The sequence below is a fragment of the Epinephelus fuscoguttatus genome, linkage group LG12, assembly GCF_011397635.1.
Source record: "Epinephelus fuscoguttatus linkage group LG12, E.fuscoguttatus.final_Chr_v1".
NCBI lineage: Eukaryota > Metazoa > Chordata > Actinopteri > Perciformes > Serranidae > Epinephelus > Epinephelus fuscoguttatus.
Window position 1 is genome coordinate 21,901,136 of NC_064763.1, and position 25,308 is coordinate 21,926,443.

At 40.7% G+C, this 25,308-nt stretch overlaps 1 protein-coding gene across 1 annotated transcript; it reads right to left on the reverse strand.

The window, feature by feature from the left end:
• Positions 1-832: 832 nt before the first annotated feature.
• On the reverse strand, positions 833-24,577 carry akap10 (A kinase (PRKA) anchor protein 10). The gene is made up of 15 exons (XM_049592040.1): positions 24,361-24,577; positions 19,474-19,521; positions 17,680-17,865; positions 13,775-14,266; positions 11,711-11,809; positions 11,525-11,609; positions 11,228-11,351; positions 9,893-10,029; positions 7,412-7,556; positions 6,833-7,000; positions 4,229-4,338; positions 3,690-3,772; positions 3,132-3,184; positions 2,085-2,177; positions 833-1,991 (listed from the first exon to the last, which is right to left on the reverse strand). Exons 1-15 carry the CDS (start codon positions 24,380-24,382, stop codon positions 1,986-1,988), a joined length of 1,851 nt encoding a protein of 616 aa, XP_049447997.1. The 5' UTR covers positions 24,383-24,577; the 3' UTR covers positions 833-1,985.
• Between the last annotated feature and the right edge of the window lie 731 nt (positions 24,578-25,308).

Consider the following 25,308-nt stretch of genomic DNA (forward strand, 5'->3'; position numbering starts at 1 on the left):
CTGCAAAGCAAATACTTCTCAGCATCGACATGTACAGTCAAAGTGATTGTTGTTGTGTGCATTGTTGCAGTGATACAGGTCTGTGTCAGCCAGTGATTGTAACAGCGTCTCAGCCAATCAGAGCTCAGGACAGGGACCGTCCGTTTGTACTCAGGTGGGCGTTGCCTCTGCACGTGCAGGTAGCCTCAGTGTGGAAACCTCAATCAGCTGGAGGAGCAATGCGCTTTAAAACAGCATGTTGCTACACAGCCAATTAGTGTGTGGAATATTCATCATACTAATTAGCTTTAGCAGCAGGCTCATTTTATTTTAATATAAACACAGTTGTATCAAATTAAATTGTAATATTATTTTTATTATTCTTAATTATCTACTATCATTAATAGGCCCTGCTTCACACAGGGAGAGGTGACTACAGCAGTGAGACCTCTGACAATGAGAACACTTTAAATGCTGTATACAGTATTGAAGGTGACTTCTGTGCCCTTTGGGTTCAACTGTACATTACAATTTGTGGATGCTTCCAGGCTTTCTGGGTGTAAGAGAAGCCAGGGAAGCCTTACTGAAAAAGCAGACATACTTATTATGTCAGAAATAATGCTCTCTGTCATCAATGTTCCTTTTTGTTCAGTTTTACCCTGACACAGCAATACAGCCAACACTGCCCCCACCTGGTCAGAGGAGATAATACTAAGCTGTTTGCAGTAGGCTTGTCACTTTTCCCACATGATAACAATTTGCCTGTAAACATAAGACTGTGTGAAAGTAACCCCAGGCGGCACCTGCTACCATCACTAAAATATATCAAAGAAAAAATAAAAGAGAACAGACAAACATTTCATAATATATGTATTTAAATCAAACACAATTTAAATATATTATAGATTAAGTACACATACATGTCAGAAAACATTAGTGGTACATAGTACCAAGAGTCTTTTCTGGTTCTTTTCCACATCTTGGTAAGGCTCTAAAGAAATAAAAAAAAAGGGGGAGTTTAATTCACTGAGCACACTTTCCAGTTGAACAGTCCTGTCACCACTGACGTTTCAGCGATGCATAAAAAAAAAAAAAAAACAGCGATCACCATAAAAAAGGACTAACATTAATATATGGGGTAAACCAGAAATCTACATATATATATTTATATATATATAGAACATTTAGGACATGGAGTTTGGAGTTTTCCAACACAAATGGAGCACTTAAGTTCAATAAGGGAGTATTTCTTCTTCTACGCTCTGTAAAGGTGCCAGGAGGTTCGTATAGTAGGTCAGCCAGGATCCTCGGCTTTTCTTCTGTTTCATTGTCATTTCAGTTCCAAAACGCTCTACAGTACGTAAAACAGCAGACAACACTACTCCGGGCAGGCTGAGGGAAGCGTATGCAAAAAAAACTGTACAACGCTAATGCTCATCTGCTTAACGTGGCTGACCTTTGAGGAAGAGTTTAACCTAAAAACAAGGAATGGTTATAAAAGGTGTGGGGAGGCGTGTCATGAGGGAGTGCGGGTAATTCAGTCTTTGTAACATCCTCCATAGGTCCCACATAACACAGACGTTTTTCAGATATGGCTACAGCAACGCAGCGACGGCCCCAACTGACATGCTGCTTCTTCTTCGTGCCGGCTTTCTTCAAGTTGTACATTTCCATTTCATCGGGAGTGACATCCTCCAGTATGATGTAAGCACTTGGATGTGCTTTACCTTTGGCGACGACTACACGTGTACCTTTATAGTGTTATGATGGAGTTGGAAGATTGGAACAATGATGTATCTTCAACTTTTCCATTAGCCCATGCGTGGACAATCACAGCCCCACACACACACACACACACACACACACACACACACACACACACAGACACATGGGGAGGTGATAAAATGCCTTGTTCGTTCTCATTGTAGGGCGAACCCTGTGTACAATATGTCACTGGCTTGACCAGCGTCTGCAGGGAGTGACAGTCCTTTGGTTCCTCAGTGGGGTCATAACTGCAGACAGACAACAGAAAACACTTAGAGAAGAACTGCGGTCATTCAGCACATCACCGCACAGGAAGGAGACAACCGAGAGAGGCTCCGTACCTTGGTGGACTTGCCGGGGCTGTCGTGGTTTGACTGGTGGACGACGTCATTGACAATCATCTTGGCGATCTGCCATGCCATCTCCTCCTGGGCCTTGATGGCAAGAGTTAGAACAAGAACAAATAACTTCAACCACAGGCTTTTAAGGACATTCTCAGAAGCAGACACAAGGGGTTTTAAGTTGTTGTGAAACTGTCTCTTTTTAAAACTGATTCCTCTACATTGGTACGTCGCAATCCAAGAGTGGGTGACAGGTGAATGGATTGCAGGTGACTTAGAAATGTGTCAAGTTTGTAAAAAAAACGCACTTTATTTTGAAGTACAGTGACTTTCTGGCACAGAGCTTTTACTTTAAAGTGCCATTTCCTGCTGTAGAGTGAGTGACTAACCGATGCTACGCTATGATTGGCCAGTCTGGATTCAAGGGCGGGTCTTAGCGACAGGTCAACTGGCCCCTTCCTCCTAGACAGGTATGTAAATATGTCTATTTTATTTATCAATGATTGTGAGCATGATGCATGCATGAAGGATACGATACGATATGATACAATGTGATACGAAATGATGCAGTATGATACGATGCGATACGATAACGATACGATGTGATACGACACGATACGGTACGATACGATGGGCAGGCTTTTCTCGAACGTTACAAGACTTGGGCGCAGTGCCTAAGCCTTTTTTCACAGCGCCTGAGCCAAATGAAATGATGTTTTTTTCACATTCCTATTCCATTGTCTGTATATGATTAAGAATTAAAATGTCATTACTCTTTGAAATTGTGTAACTGCATTATTACACTATTGCATAATTATTATATTAGTGGAATAAAATGGTCTTAAAATGACAACAATACAGCTTATCGCCAAATATTTCTGGGGAAATATATCGTCCACCAAGTAGTGATCATGACAGGCTACTTGTAGTTGCTTTAATAAATCATACATCACGGGCCGACGTCACACAGAGAATGTTCATACATGCCACTGAGAGCCTTGCTATGTGCCCCAGATCACTGAATATTTTACCATCTTGTGGCCTCACCTCATCGGAGTTGCCCTGGACCCATTTCTTCATGGCTTGAGAAAACATGGAACCTAAGTGAGAGGAGAGGGAAGTCTGAGTGAGACGAAGACACTGCATTAAAGTAAAAAGCACATTCACTGCAGTATCTTAATCTGAACTCAAACTGCTGTGCACTGCGGGCTAATTAGATTTCCTCAAGGTGAGTTAATCCTGACACTTTAGGTTTGCACTGCTTTATTAGACTGCTTTATATTTGGATTATTCTGCAGCCTCATTGTGTGGCCCTCAAGGTTAAGCACTCTTCAACATAATATATAAACATTTTGCATGTTGTTGGATGTTAAGAGTAGTGGCTGTTTTGCTTTTCAAGGGGAATGTTCTTAAATATTTCAACAGGCTATGAGCTGTAAGGAGAATGGGAGCAGCCACTAGATGAGGTTTATATTCATGGGTGCAGAGTAGATGTTATTCATTGCAAGGGGGAGTGAGATAAACTATGACAGAGTGAGGGCAAAGACTCAAAGAATATAACGAGGCAAAGAGAGGCGAACAGGTAGAAGGGAGTGAGAATCATGCCTTTGGATTTCTTCACGTCCGGCTCCGGCTCTGCCTCCCTGATAAACTGGCCCATCTCGTTCACCTTCCCGAACGTCATCCTTCTGAGCGGACGGAGCAGAGGAGACGGATGAAGACAGCACACAGAGCAAATGGAACAAAACTGAGCCTCAGGCACACACATTCAAACACCACTGTGTGTTTGTATCCACTCAATAGCTGCAATTTCAATGTGTGTGGGGGAAAACTAATCTGACAGACTAGAGCTTTGTCTTTCAATAAGATCATTCTCTCGAGTTAAGTTTGTACAGGATTTTACAAAGCAGGCTCATAAAACACTTGAAGAGGGAGCCAATAAAAACAGTTAGAACCATTAAAGCCAAACAGCCGTGTGGGCAATCAAAGGAGCATAAAAGAAAAGAAACATAAAACACAGCACAGGAAATTCCCATAAGACAAATAATAGCAAATAATTAAAAAGGACATTTAAAGAAATGATTTTAAATACAGAATTAGCCAGATTAATTAATTATCTGATACACCTGACATGCATAACTCACCCAGCGTATGGCCGCTGGTACAAGGACTCAGGGTCCAGGCTGGCCACGTCCACCGTGATCGCCTCGTCAAAGTTTTTCAGGATCTTGATCACTGCCCTCTTGGCACCTTGCTGTAGTGTGAAGATGACATGATTTTCTTTTTAGAACAAAGCAACAATTGATTCCTTTTCCAGAAATCTTTGAATATATTCTAAAATATTTTACTGCTACTATTAATTAACTTAAAGGGTCATTCATCCCTAGTCAGAAATACATATTTTTACTCTTACTTATGATGCTGTTCATCAGTCTAGCTTGTTTTGGTGTGAGTTGTTGCGTGTTGGAGATAACAGCTGGAGATGTCTGCCTTCTCTCCAGTATAATTAAACTACATGGCACTCAGCTTGTGGTGCTCAAAGCGCCAAAAAAAAATACATTTGAAAAACTCAACGGCAATGTCTCTTCCCAGAAATCATGATCAGTTCGTCAAGATAATCCACAGACCTCGTTGTGAGCAGTTTCGTGTAGGAACTATTTTCTTTCCACTGAACAACACCCACCAACCATATTACCTCATAGAAGGAAGTGTGCATCTACTCATGGACGAGAGGCTCCTGCTCGTGACAGTGCAAGATAAAAAAATTAATGGCGTCCTCCTCAGCTGATTTGTAACATTAGCTAGCTTAAGCCTAGTTCCCATTACACAATTTTCACCCTGATTTTGCGTCGCGGAGACTATCGTAATCTTTTGAGTGTTCATACCTGCCGATGTGTGCTTCTGTCACTGGGAGTCTCGCCAACTGCGTTATGACCTGTGTGTGCACACTACAAGATTTCTTCACCGAGCCTCGCCGACAGAGCCCCAGATAACACGGTGACGTTACCTAACTTGGAGATGACACATCGTAAAGGCATAGATATTCTTCCCAGTGTTGAATCAGGCCTGGGTCCAAACACAACGCGCTCCCCGTGATCCTGTGGATGCCGCCATTGTTGTTGTTGCTTGCCGGCTTGTCAGTGTTGCCAGATCTTGGGAGAGAAACAAGCAACCAGGGCTATGGAAACAAGCCCAAAAGAAGCGATTATCATGCATTTAAATAACTTATGAGACGGATATATATAGGGAGAGGTGGTGTTTAGAGAGCAAGCTCAAATAAGCAACTCCACTTTAGAAACAAGCCCAAACATCGTGGCTAATAAGGAGACCTGGCAAGTGGCAACCCTGCGGATTGTCCTCTTCACATTTCTTCCGTCCTCCTGCATGCTGACGTGGGACGTATCCCACCTCTCCCTGGCTGATGGTCTTTGTCAGTCCACCCTTCTCCAGTTTTCTAGCATGCCAGATATCCAGTCCCAGTCACAGACAAGGGGGTGACTTGCTCGTAGGCCTGTTCACACATGAGGACTCGTCGTGGCAGGCTATCTGCCAACTCACCTCTGACCCAAGGTGGCTCTCAAGATCCTCTGCGACGTCAAAATCTCAGTGAAAATCGTGTAATATGAACTGGGCTTCAGTGATGCTCCTACATGAAACTGCTCAGAACAATGTCTGTGGATTATCTTGACTAACCAGGTCATGATTCTTGAAAGAGAGATTTCTGGGAAGAGACATTGCCGTTGAGTTTTTCAAATCTATTTTTTTTTTTGGTGCTTTGAGCACCACAAGCTGAGTGCCATGTAGTTTAATTATACCGGAGAGAAGGCAGACATCTCCACAGCTGTTATCTCCAACACGCAACAACTCACACCAAAACAAGCTAGACTGATAAACAGCTACAGGTAAGAGGAATAAATGTGTATTTGGGGTGAACTGTCCCTTTGATGTGTTAAACACTGAACAATCATTATGTAGACTCTGTAATAGGGAAGAAGACCAGTTGCATTTGTGGACGAATATCAAAAAATGGCAAAGGCCGCTCAACATTTAAACTAACACCTTTAAACATGAAGTTATGGCTTTTGGGATGACAACTGTCCCCAGATAATAAATACATTTATTCTGTTAGGAAATCAAGACCTAATCTAAATCTAAGTTTTATTTATTTTATTCTTTGTTTTATCTATTTAAAACTTTAAAAATGCTTTACCTGACATATGTATATTTCAGTTTCTAAAGGTATTGGTATTGTCAATCTTATTATTTTATTTTATGAAGAGATCTATGCGTTGTATGTACTGTTTTTTGCCGCAAGATTCAAGATCATGATTAACTTTATTGTCCCACAGAGTGAGAAACTGGTCTTGGGCCCTACACCCATACTGCAGCCACAGAAATACAAATTGTAACAGAGTACATAGCAAAATCAACATTATACCCAATGTAGCAATAACATAAGAACAAAAAGACAAATAAATAACATCATACGTTAAAAATAACTCTAACGAGGAGCTTAAAATCTCCAGTTGTTGAGTGTGTTCTGTGTATTATATCCCTGTATTAAATGAAATTCAGGAAACTTTTTTTTGTCTGTAAAGACGACTAAACAACAGGAATGACCGCAACCTTTTGGCATTAACAAAAATATCTTCCTTATTCATGTAATGAGGCGGAATAGGTCTAAATGTCAGCAGACAGAGGAACATCCCCACAGGGGAAGAAGATGCAGGTTAAAGTTGGGGGGTCACCTGAGTCTGAGAACCCTCGCTGGCATTTGAACTTGAACGGTCGTTGTCCGCCGGCCCGCCATGACCTGGAGCGCTGACATTCACAAACTCGTCTGCCCGCACCGAGTTGATGAGGTCACTCAGGTATTTGTAGTAAAGGTTGCTAGACAGGAAGCCTGGCATGTAGACCTGAACAAATGCAACACAACACTGACTCTGTTAGAGAGTAATGAGCTCCGTGATATATTTCTGGGCACAAGTCACAGAGGTTTGTTACTGACCTTTATGTGCTAACAACAGTGTTCAGCTTTCATTTCATTAACTTACGGCAGGTGCATTCGTCAGTGGCATAATAGGGCAATTTGTCAGTGACTTCCAACACAAAACCTTTCGGAGGATCCCATTAAATTCAAGAAAACAGTTCAAGCAGATGATAATAGAAAATATCTAATTAAATGTTTTAAAGGGCACTGTAAATTAACTAAAGGCTTTGTCTTACATAACAGAACATTCCCTATTTCCCTACACAGTAAAACAACACAAGAGAAGAGCTGTATTAAAATGCTGAGGCCTTGGTGTGTGGTTATTGGAGAATCAGACCTTCTCCATGGTGGTCCAGGCCTGTCTGAGCGGAGTGGTGAAACAGTCAGGGAGCGGCCCCCCCTCTCGGCAGATATTCGACTCTATCTCCATCCGCACAGAGTCGCCAAAGCCCAGAGGGTTGGTCGCCTGGAGTGAGAAATACCTGGCGAGAAAATAGAGCAATGAATGAATGAGTTCAGATGACGGCAAGATTTCAATCAATACCCAAAATGCAACACAATTCAGGGAAAATCTCAGAACTTCAAACAGAAAATGTTTTCTTTAAATAAGGGTGTGAGTGGTGCCGCCCCCTGGTAAGCAGGACTAGATGCAAATGCAATGCAACATTAGTGTACTGCAAAAGTCAGCAGCAAAACATAACCACCTAAAAAAATCAATCTCAATTTAAGTGTGCACTATATTTAGAATATTTTTACTGCTTGACCTTGCCATCAGACAGCCCTCTCTGACGGGGAGCTGTTATCTATGCTCTTTTCACAGCCACCAGACTCCACTGACAAAAACATTTTAGCCTAGAGAACATGGTGGTCCACCACTGCCTCAATCAATCTGTTTGTGTTATTGTGTGACTTTGGTGTTTTGGAGCACTGATTCCCTACCTGGGGGTCCCAACCCCCACTAGGTGTCAATAAAGCTTCACAAGGAGTTGCGAGGTGTTCTTGTTTTTAAGCTTTGAAAGAAGACTCTTTTTAAAAATATACAATAGGCATGTATCAGCATTTCACTAATTTCTGTGACAGAAATTGTCATTTTAAAAAACTCATTTAAGATATAATCTCATAGGATAAGGGAAAAGTTAAAACAACCAAAGAGTTAATAGAACAATGGCCAAGCGTCAGGGAGAAGAAAACACTGAATTTGTTAGAGAGGGGAAAAAAAAGCCTTTTAAGTATGTATAATTGTTAGAAATAAAAGAAAACAATAGACAATTGTCCAAAAAGTCCCTAAAAATATCTGAAAAAAACAAAATTCATCCAAATTGCTCGTTTTACACAAACTTCCTGCAGTTACCGCATTCACTGATTGGGTTAATTGTACAGCTTATCAGTTGTCGTGTACTATTATTGCTATACACTGAATGTAATATTAAAGGGCCAGTTCAGACTCAACAAAGTCACACATTAACACAAACAAACTCACCAATCAAGGCAGCTGTAGTCCAGCAACTTTCCTGTTGTGCAAGCTAAAATTACTGTTTCTGTCAAAGGAGTCTGGTGGTTTTAAATAGAGCATAGATGATGGCTTCAGGTCCGTGTCAGAAAGGGCTGTCTGACAGCAAGGCAAAGCGATGAAAATATTTTAAATATAGCCTAGACTCCGCCTTTCGCTCTCACATTCTGTGGCTGAGACCCGGATCCATGCCTTCATCACATCCTGGCTGGATTATTGCAATGGAGTCCCGTTCAGGGTCCCCAGTAAAGCCCTCGACAGGCTCCAGTATGTGCAAAGCTCAGTTGCCAGGGTGCTTACCCGCACTAAGCCTTGGCGGCACATCACCCCCACCCTCATTCACCTGCACTGGCTTCCGGTTAAGCTCCGCATAACCTACAAACTTCTTCTGCTTGCCTACAAATCGCTCCAAAACCTCGTACCTATCGGACCTTCTCCTCCACCAGCATACCCCATCTCGGAACCTGGGGTCCTCTCTGACTCAGGTCTCCTCTCCATCCCCAGCAGCAATAGGCGGACCTCTGGGGATAGAGCCTTCAGTGTGGCGGCCCCCACCCTCTGGAACACTCTCCCTACGGAGATTTGCCATGCTCCATCTCTGGACACTTTCAAGTCTGCGCTAAAAAGACACTTATTCACATAGGCCTTTGGCAGCTAGCCTGTTTATCTTGCTCTGTCTTGTTTTGTTTGTTTGTTTGTTTGTTTGTTTGTTGAGTGTCCTTGGGTCTCCTGGAAGGCGCTATATAAATAAAAGCTATTATTATCATTATTACTTAAACTGATATGAATTTTTTCAGGTGGCTAAAATACAGTATGTTTTGTCACTGCTCCCGCCCACGGCAGTACAGTGTTTAACTTCCATGGTTGTACTCTGGCCTGCTTCTCCACACTGGGTGCATGCCGACCACCATCTACTTTAGGGTAACACACTGACTATGGATAACTACCTCGTATAACCCCACTTCAAAAAAATCTGAATCCTGTGCCTTTAATGGATTAGCTTAAACACTGAAATTAATTACTAAGTACACAAAAGAACACTGGTAATGTTAGGAAACAGGGCCAGTGGAAATAGTAAGGAGCAACCTTTTCACAGAGGAAAAATAACACAAAACCTTATTACCTTAAGTAACTCAAAGAAAATGGTGTCTGATACACATAACGTCGTCTCACTTATTTATTCTGACACCACACAGAATTACAAGATTTTAACATAATGGCAACTTCCGAGTATCAAGTAAAACCCATTCTTTAAAAATAAATAACCAGAGCGCAACAGGACTGCAGAGAAGCTGAGGGAGGACCTACTTGTCATAGAGGATCATGGCATCATTTTGAGCCTCCTGCCCATCATACTGGCCCTTTTTAGCTGCGAGCTGGTTCTGGAAGTTGTCTGCCGCCAGCCAGAACTGCAGTACATTCATCGCCTCCTCCTTTTCCATGTACTGCAGGGAAGAAGTGTGTAACAATTCAAGCACAGGTCACTGTGGGTTTTTACAATACCCTTGTTTCAGGATTTACTGTATGTCCCGCATATTTGCTGACATAAAATATAAATGTTTATAACCTTTGACTTTGTGTTTTGGGGTTCTGGTGCGAATTGTCAGTTGCATCAAACCAATAGTTGGGGAGACTGCACAGGGAGCATCCAAAGGGCTTTTTCTGTGTAGTTATGTTTACTGTGTCCTCAGTTTATTGCTGCTGTGACAGTAGAAATTCCCTCTAGAATACGTCAGTAAACAAACTAACAGAAGGGGTTTTGTGGTCGTGGCAAAACAGGACAGGGGTATAATGAGGAGTAAAGAAGAGGCACAGTTTGCGAATGGAGGACATAAGCTGCCAAAATTAAAATAAATGACTCGATAAATATCACATCATCTATTTGATCTGATCATTCGTGTTTTGAGAGAGGGGCATGGAAAATGTATTAAGAGTTGTTTTAATTGTGACTTTGATGGCTGTGCATGAACATGAGTGGAACAAAAAAAACAAACAAACAATAATAATATGCCATTAAATGTATCTAAGAAGTTTTAAAAAATAAATATAGGCATTATTTAATTGATTATATTAACATAAATTGATATTTCTGTTTAAATTTGCTGCTTTATTAATTTACTTTTGTATTAATTCCCCTAGTTATTTATTTTTAAATTAATTTTTACATTTATTTATTTTTAAATCAATTTTTACATTTATTTATTTTTGTATTTAATTTTTAATATCTTAATATTATTTATTTATTAAAAATAAGTGGTTACAAAAAAAAGAATAATGAATTTTTAAAGGTATTTACTTACGTTATTTATTTATTTGTTATTTTTCCTTTGCATTTTTTATTTTTGCATTTATTTTTTATTTTTAAGTTTAATAATTTATTTTTAAATAAATGTATTTAATTGGTATTCATTTGTTATTTTTCCTTTGTCTTTATATTAATTTATGTATTTTTTTTATATACATAATCTCCATTTGTGTGTATGGTGTCAACTGTCAACTGCCAATTGGTTGATCGACATCAGAGGTCTCTGATCGACTACAAATGCCTCACCAGCGGTGTGGGAGTCATTGACAATGGAGTAAAATGTGTTTGTAATGAGACACCACAAATAAATTATGCTTTGGACACTCTGGCCCACTCACCTCAGAGAAGTAGAAGAGAGCTGACTCGCAGAATAAGATGTCAGCCAGGAACACGGAGCCACTCGTCAACACTTCGATCTGGTATTTACAGAAATGATGGCTCCGCAGGAATTCGCTAAAGTGCCTGGAAATGAAAGAGCGAGTGGGAGATGAATACAGGCGCTACTGTGGATGTCAAAGTGGTAAAATGAGAGAGGAATCGGCTGCACTTTAATCTTAATGTCAAAACATGGCAACGGGGGGAACATCGCTGTGTGAGTACTAACTCCTCCAGAAAATGAATAGAGTGAGACTCACTGTTGCTCCAAGATGGTGAAGACTACCGACTGTGCAATGACAAAGCAGTTTGGATCCACCATGCCATCCTCGCCACATATCTTGGCTGCACAGATAAAAGATAGAAATATTATTCCACATGGGTGACTTACAGTGCAGAGCACATAAAATATGGTGTCTTATTTTAAAAACATATCTTTATCTTACCAACTATATCGTTTCTGATCTGCTCTGTGATGGGGATGGGCCTCACAGCGTCTGGAGAGATGTACTTAGTGAAGATGGTGACTGCATCTTTCTCTATACCTGGAAAACACAGACACAAACAGCTGATCATCCAGTGATGCTACAACACACACAGCAGTGTTTCCCACAGGATTACAATTTATGTGTGATGGTAGCTGATGACAAAACTACCCTGTTTTATCATTCTGTGTCACCTCTATAAATTCTGGTTTTTGCGGGTCCGCGAACACAGTGCAGGCCCAAGTTCTGAATCAGTCATTCCAATCAGAGCTGATCAGTTCAGATCAATGGGTGAGAGGAGCAGCTGCTGCGAGTGAATGCAATCTTCTACACACGTATGGTTAAGTTTCACTTTTACTGCACCTGCTGTTCTGTCACGCCATCAGCACCCGCAGTACGCTCTGCACTCACATAGTGTGGAACAATGAATAACTGAAGAATATAAATATTTTTATAGCGCTCCTAATGAACAGTCCAGCTTAAAAAATAGAAAATTAATCCGTGGCAACAGATGTTGTTATTGTGGCAGGCTGCCACATATACATGAATGTGTAGGGAAACCCTGCATTGGAGTGATGTTTTGTGTAGCTATGACTGCCAATGGATGCACAGAGAGGGAATTTCATACTGAAAAAGACAATATGAACCTGATTTGTCGAACTTTAAACAAAAAAAGTGGACTCTGGATTTTGTCTCCCATCATTTACATTGAACTCCCCCAATGAAGGGACCTCTCTGAGGCCATTATGGACACCAGGAATAATTACAGCAACTGACAACCTCATTTAATGTACATATGGGCATGTCAGTACTGTTTTAAGATAAACTTGAAAAATATGAAGCTATCCTTTAAAGCTGCAAAAGACAGGTCTGAATCACAAAGTCGGGCTGCAGCAGAAAAACAGAGGCATCCTACACTGGTGAGAAATATATCGAATATTGAGGGAGAAATTATTATAATAATAATTGACAAGGTTCATTTACACAACAGGTTTTCATCCACTATTTTTATGAGGAATTTAAAAGTCTGGTGCATCAAGACAAAGAGTTGCTGGTGCTAATTCTCCACTCCGACGCCTTTGTAAAAAAATGAGGTTGCCACAAGATGGTGGTCAAGAGTGCCAGTCAAACCTCAAACGGTGGAAAGCAGCACAACAGAAATATGGAATTTATGTTTGTTTTATGTATTAATTTGAATAAGGTTTAAGTCTTCTTGTCACTCCACACAGGTCAGATGTGGACATCTCTTCAGTGGATGCCTGAGTGATGTTTAAGTCACATGCTTCATGTACATCACGATTAGTTGTGTTTCCATGTGCCAGCTCAATGAGGGGACACAGAATGGATTGAAGTTGCTGACAGCATCATGAATTGGACATCACTTGCAACTATTTCCCCATCCCAAGGTCTGATTCACAAAAGATACTGCGCTGATATTACAGATATTACAGCACAAACTCTGCCATAAAGTCTTACAACTAAAACAGTAGTTTTGTGTCTGATTGCAATTATCCATGTGGCAAAGTGTAAATGTTGCCTTTGTGCCAAGAACACAGGCAGAACATTGGCATGGAGTAGAAGAAAAGTTAAATCTTTAGACCTGAGCTACAGGTCCTCACCAAAGAAGTGCAGAAGCATTAATCAAAACTTCAGACAAGGAACTGAAACATGACAGAGAGAAGCTGTTTTTGGGTCAGTGCTGGGTGTGACATCCCTGACAACTGTGCTTCAGTTAACACCAACTCTCTGAAGATGCTAAAAATTTTACAGTAACTGCATGTGGCTATTAGCGCTGATCTCTGTAATTTGGATTTGGCAATTTGTATAGAAAGGGGTACACTATCTGTTTGGCAGCACAGAAAGAGTTTTGTGTCACCTTTTGAAGATTCTTTGAGACTTGCACGGTTTCTTTTTGTCTTATTTGTACAAAGCTAGTGGCTGCAAAAGCAGCACAATCTTTGAATTCACCTGAGTATGTAAAAAAAAAAAAACACAAAGAGAGAGGGTTGCTTCAAGGTGACTTACTTTTCATGAGCTTGTCAGAAAGGTCTCGCAGGGTGCTGTTCGACTGTCCCTTGTAGGGAGTCCCTGTCCTCGAGGGTGCCTGCCTGCTGGGTGTTTCTGCTCGAGGGGTGCCGGGTCTCAGGCCTGCATCTGTGCTGGATGAGTCCCGCTGCTCTGAGTGCACTGTCTGGCGCTCGCTGCTACTGTCCCGGGAGAGAGCATTGGGTGTGTGTTGGGCGAACTCCGGAAGCTCGGAGCCATCTGCGGAGGCTGGGACGGGCTCGGCCAAAGAGCTGTGTTTGACAGAGTTTAGGCTGTGCGCTCGGACCCGCGACCAGCTGGTGGAGCGGAAACTCTCGGCCTCCAACCAGAAGCGGACCAGGTGGTCGGCGCCCTGTAGTTCCATGAAATGCATGTAGTGGGGTATCGCCACATTGTCTCGGAGGACTTGCTCGACTGTCTTGGAAAGCCGAGAGCGGGTCTCTTGAGGCTGATAGTTCACACTGGAATGACCTGGAACATGGCAGAATACAGAGACTCAATCAAAGGGAAGCATCTGGATGCATTTACGTATCCAAGTCTCACTGAGCAAACACATTTTCTCTGATTTGTCTGACTCTTTCATGATTAAGCCACTATAATAAAGGCTTTGTAATGTTTCCTTTTCTCATTGTTATATTTTTGGAGCGCCTGTGTATCTTAGTTGGGATTTATGTTTGCAAAGCTGAGCCCATACAAGCTTTATGGAAAAATTTCTGCATTCATATGACAATAAGATTTATCTTGCCTTTAAGCGCACATTAAGTTTTCCACTTTAAAAACAAACTGAGCGGCACACTTTCTTATTATTTACAGGTTTCAACTTTTCATAACAGAAGGAAGACAAAATGTGCAGTATACTGAGGGGAGATGCAACATGAAGCAAAGCATAAAAAGTAGATTGTCTGTGTTCAACTCTCCTATTTCAACTGAAAATGTGGTCCAGACTGAAGGCCGACGTGAGCTGAATTTAAACTCCTGGATATCTGTTTTTGAAGTCTTGTGAATTCTGGCTCTCTGCCTGTCTGAAGGTGGCCTTAGACTATGCAATTTCACACACGATTTAACCCAGACAAACTTTTCAGAAATCACACGACAACAGCATCTGTGTCCATCCTGTCTTGTGGTCCAAGTGGTCAGCAGAAAAACTGTGGCACCCACAGCAACCTTTGATAGACTCCAAACTCCTGTAGGGAAGCCACATCATCTGACTTCACTGTGTCTCAAATAGAGACTGTCTGTTTGAATAACATCCACCATCGTGGGGGAATGAGAGCACAAACACACTCCCAGAAAACAAAATAAATAAGGGAGCGTGTTCATTGAATACAAACCCGACACTTGCTGCTAGATTATGAATCACAGCACATCAGCTGTAGTTAGACTGACGCGTGGGCTCGGGTTTGGTGGTGTTATGTTTGTACTTTGAAAAATGAAATAATGCTTCAAGAGGTGCCTCTTGAGATTCCTTAAGATCACACAGTCGAGCCCACGTTATCACTGAAAGCTGTTGGAATCACAACAATCGGTGCGGCGTCTGTGTCTGCGTCAGATCATCAAAAAGCACCTGCCTCATTTGAATATCTTTTGAGAGTCAGTCAATGGTTGTTACTATGGTGCCAAATCTGCTCTGTACTCCTTCAACAAGAGAGCGAGGAAATCATATGATCAACTCCTGATAACTCCTCCTACATCCACTATTGTTTTCTATTTTAGCTCTAAGTTGACCTGCAATGGCTGCCCACAGGCTGTCATCCACATTAACCCATCTTGCCTCCTTGAATGCTCCACCCCCACTTCCTTCCTTTCTCCTCCTTGTGTTACACCCACAGCCCAGGAGTCAATGGCACCCGGCGTGTTTTACTCTGATTTTGTTGTCCGGGCTGCAGCGCAGGTTCCTCCACCTCCGTCTGACTCACCCCAGCTATTCTCTGGCTAACTTGCTCGTACAGTTCCTGATACTGTTGTCGTTCATTATGTCAGCTACACTACCTGTCACCGCCTCGTACCATGGCATGTCGCGGGTCTAATTTTAGAGCACTTGTGATAAAAGGGAGGAGGTGTTTCTTTACCATGTGACCACAGGAGAAGGCCAGCGTTATGCTGACGGGCTCTGGAATGTCTGGGTGCTTGTCAGAGCCGACGCAGGCAGTGTTGTGAGTGCATCACACAGGAATAGTGAAGGAGTGTCTGACAGTGTGATGCAACAGTCCCATTCAAGCATATTATAACTGCAGCACAAGTTAAACATGAAGCAAACTTTGCAGTGTTTATGATTCCTTATATCATGTTAGTTTTGACTGTCTTCATATTAAAGATAGACAATGCAGGACTATCAGTTACTGTTTGTAACCAGGCTCACCAGAGAAAGTGAAAGTAAAAGCAGACCCCAGACTCTCCCATTTGGCGCGTCACCTCTCTACATTTGCATTTTTCTCTGCACTCTGTCTCTTGGATGCCTGCTGCTAATGGTATAGCACCTGGTGGCCACCTTTTTATAGTCCCAGCATCACCTAAGTGCTGTGGGGGTACATGCTCATGAAGGTCGTAAGCACAGAAAAGGTCTCTACATTCAGAGGGTGGAGTCTCTGCAGATAAATACTCCGCCACACACTTATAGTGGATCATAAGTGGTGTTTGAGAAGGATTACTTCAGTATGAGTCCATGCATCCTGCATTGTATATCTTTTATCAATTGTTTTTTAAAGTCTATATGTTGTGCTTTTATATTTGACCGACCCCGCAAACATTCTGCAATTAACATATAAACATTCTGTGCTCTGTCTTCTTCCCTTTTTCCTGTTGAAATATTTGTTTTCAGTGAATCTGACATGACTCAAGATTTCAGTGGATCATCAAAAATGAATCACCAACTATTCTGATGATTAATCACTGCAGTCACATTTCAAGCAAAACAAAAAAAAAACATTCTCTAGTTTCAGCATCTCTTGCTGCTTGATGTTGTCATGTATATTAGTTATACAAATATCTTTGGGTTTTGGAATTGAAAGACGTCAGCTTGGACTCACCCTGAGAATTGTATGGGGTTTTTTCACTATTTTCTTAAGTATTAAGTGAGAAAATAATTAGTAGATTAATCAATACAGATTTTTTTTTGCAATTTTCCTCCCTCCACTGATGTTTTTGTCTTTTTCTCTGTATTTTTTCATGCATCTCTTTGTTTTTATTGGATTTTTGACAACTGATTGGTTATTTTTTCTGCTCATTTTGTGTGCTTCTTGTTGTGATTTATTTTTGACATATTTTTCTATATAATGCTAACTTAGTTTTTTCTTTTGTATAAGCCCATGGCCTCTTGACTTCACTTTAAACATTTTTTATTTGTCATTATCTGGATTTTATGCAGTCTTAAGTGCGTGCAAATAAAATAAAATTACATAAAACCAACCAAATTCAATGAAACACAACTGTATCTATCACTCCCAGCTTGGTTGACAGCTAACAGACTAACATCAGACAGTAATATGTAAATGTGACCACTGAGGTGTAACAGACCTATATATTGAATTACAATCAGTTCAGAAACCAAAACGCTGATTTTACATCTTAACAATGGTGAAGTAGTAGCACATTACATTTACTCCAATGCATGTACTTAAAGACGTTTTATATTGTACATGTAATAGTAGCTGTTTTATATAACACCCTTTTTTGTAAGTACTTATAGGTCTACTTGAGTCAATATAATTATAAAGTAACAATACTTTTACTTGAGTCCTGTTTTTGTGTACCCACCACTGCATCTAAAACACTAACTCTTTCATTTTGTTTCAGCATATATCTCAGATGTATGTGTTCGAATGTGTGGTTAGTCTTGTGTTTTCATGAAAAGCAAAAACACAAGCCCATGAATGCAGGCTCTGTACCCAGATCTCCAAAGTGCGCAGCCTCCATGTGACTCGGCTGTTTCTTGAGGATCGCCGTGCGACCGCGGGCGAAGGAGTCCATGTTGGCAGAGATGGCGTTGATGGCCACATGGCTGGGCCCAGCAGCTTCCTGGATGGCATGGTGGTTCCTCAGTCCTAGTGATGGAGAGTGAGGGCTGGGTGGAGCTGCGAGCGGAGGATGGAGGACAAGTCAGTGTGACTTGTATGAAAAGGTCTTTTTAGTGAAGGTTTTTCAAAGAGCTCACAGTTAGTACACAGACGCCTCGGGGTGTGAGATGAGAGATATTTGAGAAGACAAACTGCTCAGTGTTTGTTTGCCTGAGAGATGTATGTGTTTCACTTAGTAGCTTGAGGTCAAAATGTCGGTCTTTGTGACAATATGGCCAGCAAAGATTACATATAGTAAACCAGCTACAGCACAGAGCCATTTAAATCACTTCGTTAAAGAGGCTTATCTCAGTTCTAAGAGAACACACATGTAACACCAGCCCTGTCTCCTAGAAATTTTGTCTGCAACTACATTCATAATAACATCATGGGTGCAACGTAATCACTGTCTGGATTATGATCAGAGACATTTCTTTGAGTTAATGACCCGTTACATTTATGTATATAAAAGGAAATGTGGCACCAGGTTCACATCCAGACTCCTGTCTTCGTGTGAGGCGACAAAAGCCCTTTGGTTAAAGGGATACTTACACGATTTTCAACCAACTCATTTGCCAATGAAAATCTGCCAGGTGATGCAAAACTATACACAACATCTGGCAGATTTTTGCTGGAGGGCTTGAACTACAGATTGTACTTCCTCATTTTTGTATGCCTGCCACCATGGACACAAAGACTGTAAAAGCAGATCAAAAGAAAACCTCTCTCTCTCAAACTCAGATCAAACTGTAAAACTAGACAATGCTGATCAACTATGAACTAAGCTTCTGTTACTGTTGCCTAAAATGTTTTCATAGACATATTTCAATGCACTATTTGGCTGCAATACGAGACTATGTGAACAGGAAGTGGGTGCCATACTGTTTCCTGTATTGTTTAAACGGTTGCTGAAAAGAACAGAGATCATGCAATAACTAACTCTAACCCACAATCGCAAGTATGCACAACAAAAATCGACCAGTTAAAGTCCACCTGTAGTAAAGTTAGGTACGATTTCCTCCTGTTAATCTCTTCTCTAGGGGGAGAGTTCAGTCCGCACAGACATCTCTCCTTGGCTCTACCTTCCCTATGCTCCTTCTTACTTTTCTTTCTACCTTTGCTGTGTCCTACTTCTCTGTCCATCTAACCCTCTGGCTCCCACTCGGACCCCCAGATGGCACTATTACCCCCACTCACAGTCTCAAGTATGTGTATCAGCGATTGGAGCATCTCGTCTCAAACTGAACTGAACTTTAAGGTTGGGGAAAGACTGTGATTTCAGTTTAACGCTAATGAAATAATGCATTCATACAAAAAAATAATTCTGTAGTCACTATGAGTGGATAGCGTACCATAAGTATGTATTTTTGTGTCTTGCCAGGTCGTTAAATAGGAACATTTCCTCATAATGTTAATGGAACATTTGCTCCGCATTATATTTCCCACAAAAAATGTATTCACTGTTTTCAATTAGATGCATTTAAATGTCATTTCTAGGAGACAGGGCTGACAGTACACCTGAAAGTGTCAACAAACGCATCACAAATAACAACACACCATTCCATTTAAAACAGGCATTATCAATTCAACACTTTCATAACCTCACAGAGTTGATGATGAACTCACCTCTATTGACTTTAGCATCCGTCACTCTCTCAGGTTCTTTGCTTTTGGCTGTGGGGAGAAAGACGAGACCAGGTTTGTAATTGGAGAAGCATTTGATTCACAATACAGGGCGAGACCTGCACACAGTTCGTACATGAGATTCACTGACAGGTGAGGTAAAGGGGTGGTGTGGCGTCACCGGAAAGACTGGAACTCACTGTCTAGTTATATAATGACATAATGAGGAAACTGATATACTAGAAAAGCAAACATGAATAGGTGCTGAGCTGCTTCCCTGCTGCTGCGGACAGATGAGGAGATAAATAGGGAAGCTGTTCTGATATGTGAAAGCTCTCTCAGTCCTGCTCAATATATAGTTATCAAGGACTGAGAGGGCTTTCATACTGTACGTCAGCATTCAGAGTGCTTCCTAAGATTAGTGACCTTGGTCTCTCAGTTTCAGTGGGTCCCAGCAGTTTAAAGTCGAGGAGGAGTTGATCGTCTGACAGCGTATACCTGAAGCCCTATAAAAGCTGCTGATTGTCACCGTAAATCACGCTGGTCATCTGATGCAAACCGTTTAATACTGCAAATATTTGATGCCACTCCAAAGCACTATGGCCAGCTGTCGAATAAAGAAATGAAATATGCTGCCTGCAGTGGATTGAGTGCACGGTGGCAGACATGGTGGCAGCCACTCATCAGAGTGACTCACCATTCATATCTTCAGATTAGGCACTTGCTGCAAAGGGCGGTCAGGATAAGTATCAATTTCAAGCACTGACATTACAAAATGGACTGGGACACTTGGGCGAAACGGTACGGAAGACGCTCTTTCAGCAAGACACTTTGGGACAGAGCTGTTTGTGAACATGTGTGTCAGCTAAAAGTGGGCTGGCACTGATGGGCATCTGTCACAGCAGAGAGCCGTGACTTTTAAAAAGTCTTAACTCCAGCAACCTACTGCTGAGCTGAACAGACACTGGGTCAAACTAACAGCAGATGTCTTTGTGTTAAAGGTCCAGTGTGTAGGATTTAGGAGAATATATTGGCAACAATGGAATATCATATAATAAGTATGTTTTCTTCAGTTTGTAATCACCTGAAAATAAGAATCACTGAATTTTCATTAGCGTAGAATGAGCCGTTTATAACTACACACAGAGCAGGTACTCAACCACAAAGATCCCCATGTTGTACAGCCATGTTTCTACAGTAGCCTAGAATGGACAAACCAAACACTGGCTCTAAACAAGGCCATTTGTTTTTGATTCAGCAACCCTAGCTTGGAGCTGCAACGTGCCAAATAAAGTCAGAGAAACACTGATTTGTAACGTGAAACTGCTTCATTCAGTGTTTTTACCGGTTTCAATCACCAGGTCCCTTTGTTTTGGAGAAAGGGAGACCTCTGTGGATAATTCTTCTCCCAGTAAAACCCTTCTGAGCAACCAACACTGAAGGAAATCTAACCAGGAGAAGTTTCAGCTGGCTGCAATCTGCAGTCTTCACCATTAGATGCTGCTAAATCTTCTTCAATCTTACACACTGGGCCTTTAAGTAAACATTCATAGGACCATAATGAGTTGCTGCATTAGATTCTGCAGTTTAAAAAAACACAAACAGTATGTCAGATGTATCATCAGCAAAATGGAAATACAGCATTGACGGGCATAGATTATAAACCAGCTCAAACAGAGAGCTTTATGCACCACTGACAAACATGAGCACAACCAGGACTCTCTTCAGACTGTCTCTAAAGGTGCTCTATTGTCAGCACAGTAGTCACAGTGAATGGATACACTTCTGCTCGAGCTATTGAAAATGCTACAAGGTCAGATGGCAAGACATGCTGAGTGGGACAAACTCACTGAAGGAATGAAGTCGATAAAACGTATAAAAGTCAACAATGATGCCTGAATGCACAAAGTACAACAACCTAACAAAAGATACTGATGAGAGCACTGTATTAAAATCAGTTTGATTAATATATTGTATCACGTGGCTAATTCATATCCAACATTAGTGCTACAATTTCTTTGTGAAACCTTTACAAAAAAAACTTCAGCCATGCCTAAACTGGAAGGAAACACACTTACTTCCTGTCAGCCCAGTGTGTCATCCTGGTTCAGAGCTTTCAAAGTGCACTCTCTGTAATATTTCCTCATTTTGGAGCCCTGCTGCTGTGTCAGCTGCTTTGAGCTCCACAGCCAATGAGGCAAATCACCATTCTCACTCTTTAGGATGAACAACTGCTGGTCAGTTAAGACACTGAAGCTACTGTGCTATGGATTTCACAACAAAAACACAAGCAGTCTTATAATAACTGCCTTACCACTCTGTCCTATCACCTTTGTGTAGTTTCTATCAAAGCAATGAGATAATTAAGAAAATGTTAAAGTTGCTAAAGTGATGTGGTCTAATACAACGATCAGGTAATAAAACCCACCTTGATGAACAACACTGTGGGGGCTGTAAGTTGTGGTGTTGTTCAACTGTTTTGCGCTAGAGGTGTTTCTGATAGTTGCCCTACCCTAGTTGACATAAATCGTGTGCACAAAATAAAAGATGCACCTGTCAGTATAATTACAGCTTTTAAAATGAAATTGAATCAATGTCTCTAAAACAGTTTCAACAATTGTTCCCTTCATGAAGGTGTAAGTTGTTATAGGGCTGATACATTAGACTGCATTAGTTTTAGCTAAGTGTGTAGAGTGTAACAGTGGGACAGCACAAATTACCCATTATGTGTTTTGCATCACGACCAGCCTGCATTTTAGGAGCTCAGGACAGATCACACACGGACATACAAGATACTATCTAGGTAACAATTTCCTATCTCTAAGACACAATATTTATGGCGTGCAAATACCATTCTTTTACCTGTTTATAACCAGCAGGTCCAATTCAATCAGCTACTTCTACTTAATGTTGGATGAAGCTGACCAGTCTTCACGCCAAGATCTTATTACATCAAAACTAGGGATGTACGATATTGGATTTTTTTGCTGATATCTGATAACCAATGTATGACAAAACATTTGTCCAGTAACCGATACCGACCTTCACATACTTTTTCCCCCAAACTAATTCTAGTGATCATCAAGTCACTTCTGTCGTGGAATTAACATCATATTACGCATGCATACTCTTATCGTGACGGCCACCTGCAGATGCAGATGTAAAATACAATACTTTTTAATGTATGTCATATTCATCGATTGTGCAAATTAAGAATAAGCAGCATGTTGGCCAATTCTGATGACGTGCCAATATTATCGTGCATCCGTAATCAAAACATCCTCTACTCCCATTATACATCGTAATTCTAGTTTTTAATGCATCCGTTTTTCAATGTGCATATCATCTGACACTGCCAATATAATTCTACAAGCCACATATACAGACAGAATATAGACATGTATATATGTTTACATACTGTACATAATCATCCAGATGATGAGAAAATCATCTTACAATATTTGACCAAATACTTCAATATTAATATTGTGACAATATTGGCTTTCAAATTATTCAGACAAAGAGATTTTTGATAAGGATAATCAGTAATGTGGATAAAGGCTAATATGTAAGTGGGAAAGTAACAGAAAATTCTGGTCCATCGCACAATAACCTATAAGTACCATCAGGTCTTTATAATTTCCATTTTTTGTTTGTATAGAATGACAAATACATTCTGTTGACGTTTATCCTTTAACAAAACAGCAATATCTTAAGAAAAATAAGTGCAATTTCAATGGTATGTCTCAGTTTTCCTTCAGTCAGTCAGTCTACTTCTCACTGTCATTACACGTGCATTTAATAACACATTCTCTGATACAGATTCTTTTGAACTGAAGGTGCCGATTGACAATATTTTGCACAATGTTCAGGGTGAACGAGCCTCTGAAGCAGAATTTTACCTGAAGTCGGCAAATAGTTTAACTTGCTCCTGAAACCTGGCACCTCTTAGTCTAGTCACCTAGTGGGCCGGATTGGATCCTTTGGCGGGCCAGTTCTGGCCCACAGGCTGTATGTTTGACACCCCTGATCTGAGACAATATCCATGATACAGATATTACATCGATATAGTGTTGATAGATTGCCCAGCCCTGGTAAATTGGTGTTTTATTTTATTCAACAATTGATCACTGGTGCTTTTTATATATCTATCTATTTAATAAATAAATAAATACACACCTGTTTTGTTTTGTTTTTTTATCACATATTAATACACATATTAGTCCTGTCTATTCTTTACCTTTATGTCAAGCTGTGTTACAGTATATTCAAAGTAATGCAAAAAAACATAATCAGATTCCATTTATGTGTACACATACTTGGCCGATAAAGGTGATTCTGATTCAGAAGAATGCAAACTAACGCTGCACACATTTTCTAAGACAATCACAGCTCTGATTCAGGCACAAAGGGCTATCATTAAACTTTACTTCTCATATTTCCTGCTGGTTAAAGCTGTATGACAATGTCCTGATGAAGCTAGCTTAGCTGCCCTAGCTCAGCTCGACACTTGTCTGAAGTGATGGCTGTCAGTGCTAATGGCGCTCGTTGGTAGTTTTAAACATTTAAAAGCACTGTATTATGAATATATAATCATAACTATGTGTGTAAGTGGTGTGTCGTAGTGCTAACAGGTCTCTGCGGTGGATTAATATGAGGCTAAGTAAGGCAGGGAGGATAGAGAGGCCACCGCTAAGCTAACCGTGTCACTGCAGTGGGCAGCGGCAGCAGGGAAAAACTCCTCCCCACAAACACCACGGTGTCCCCGGCTAATTTGCTCGCGGTCGCAGTCTCGACCACGATAGTTACATCTTATCGGGGGCCAACTCTCCCCTCAGCCCGGGCTCTGAGTGCGGCTAGCAGCCGTTGACGTTGCAGGAGCTTCCTCACCTTTTCTCTTGAAAAACGACATGACGGGTTTGACTCTCTGAAGGTTTCCTCAGCTCACTGACACCATCCCGTGAGTTGGCGGGTCCCTTCATTCAAATGCATCGGTCCCGCACACGCCCGAGGTGGAAACGGATGAGTATCGCAGCCCCGGTGAGCGCTGTCAAATTACAATTTTCCCCAAATCCAGACCCAGCACAGCGGCCATATTGTCAATAAACGTCCGACTTCCGGGCTGGTGCGGCAGCAGCATTGTGGGAAATGATGTGTTACCTGCTGTGGTCAGAAGAGGGCGATGTTTCACCACTAGAGAACTACAATATTTTATTCAACTGATTTTGTTATGTAATATGGTCTCTACTAAAATAAATATATTTAACGTACTTAAGTAATTATTAAATTGGCAATTACATTAATACATAATTAAAAACACTGTATTTTATTCAACACTTTCATTCAGCACTTTGCCATTTTAGTCACTTTATGCATCTTGATGTAGCAATTTTATGTTATTTTATCTTTTTATTTATTTACTATTATTTTATTTATTTTATTTATTTTATCTTATTGTATTTAATGTCTTTTTGTTTTGTCATGTCCTGCTGTGATATTTGAATTTCCCCTCTGGGGGATCAATAAAGTATATCTTATCTTATCTTAATTTACCAGACTCAGATTTGAAAAAAGACAAATTAAAACCATTTATTATTCACTTAATGAAACCAAACAGTACACTGATATGGTCAGGATCAGAATCCGGTTCATTGTAAAATATTTTTCACATATAAGAAATTTTATTTGGAGTACTGGTGCATGATACAAACATATTAAATTATATTTTTTAAAAAATAGATTAAAAAGAAAAAATAAAAGAAAACAAAATTCAGAAATAAAGCAAGTCACCTTTTATAAAAATCCAGAGACATAAATATAGAATACATGAAAATTACA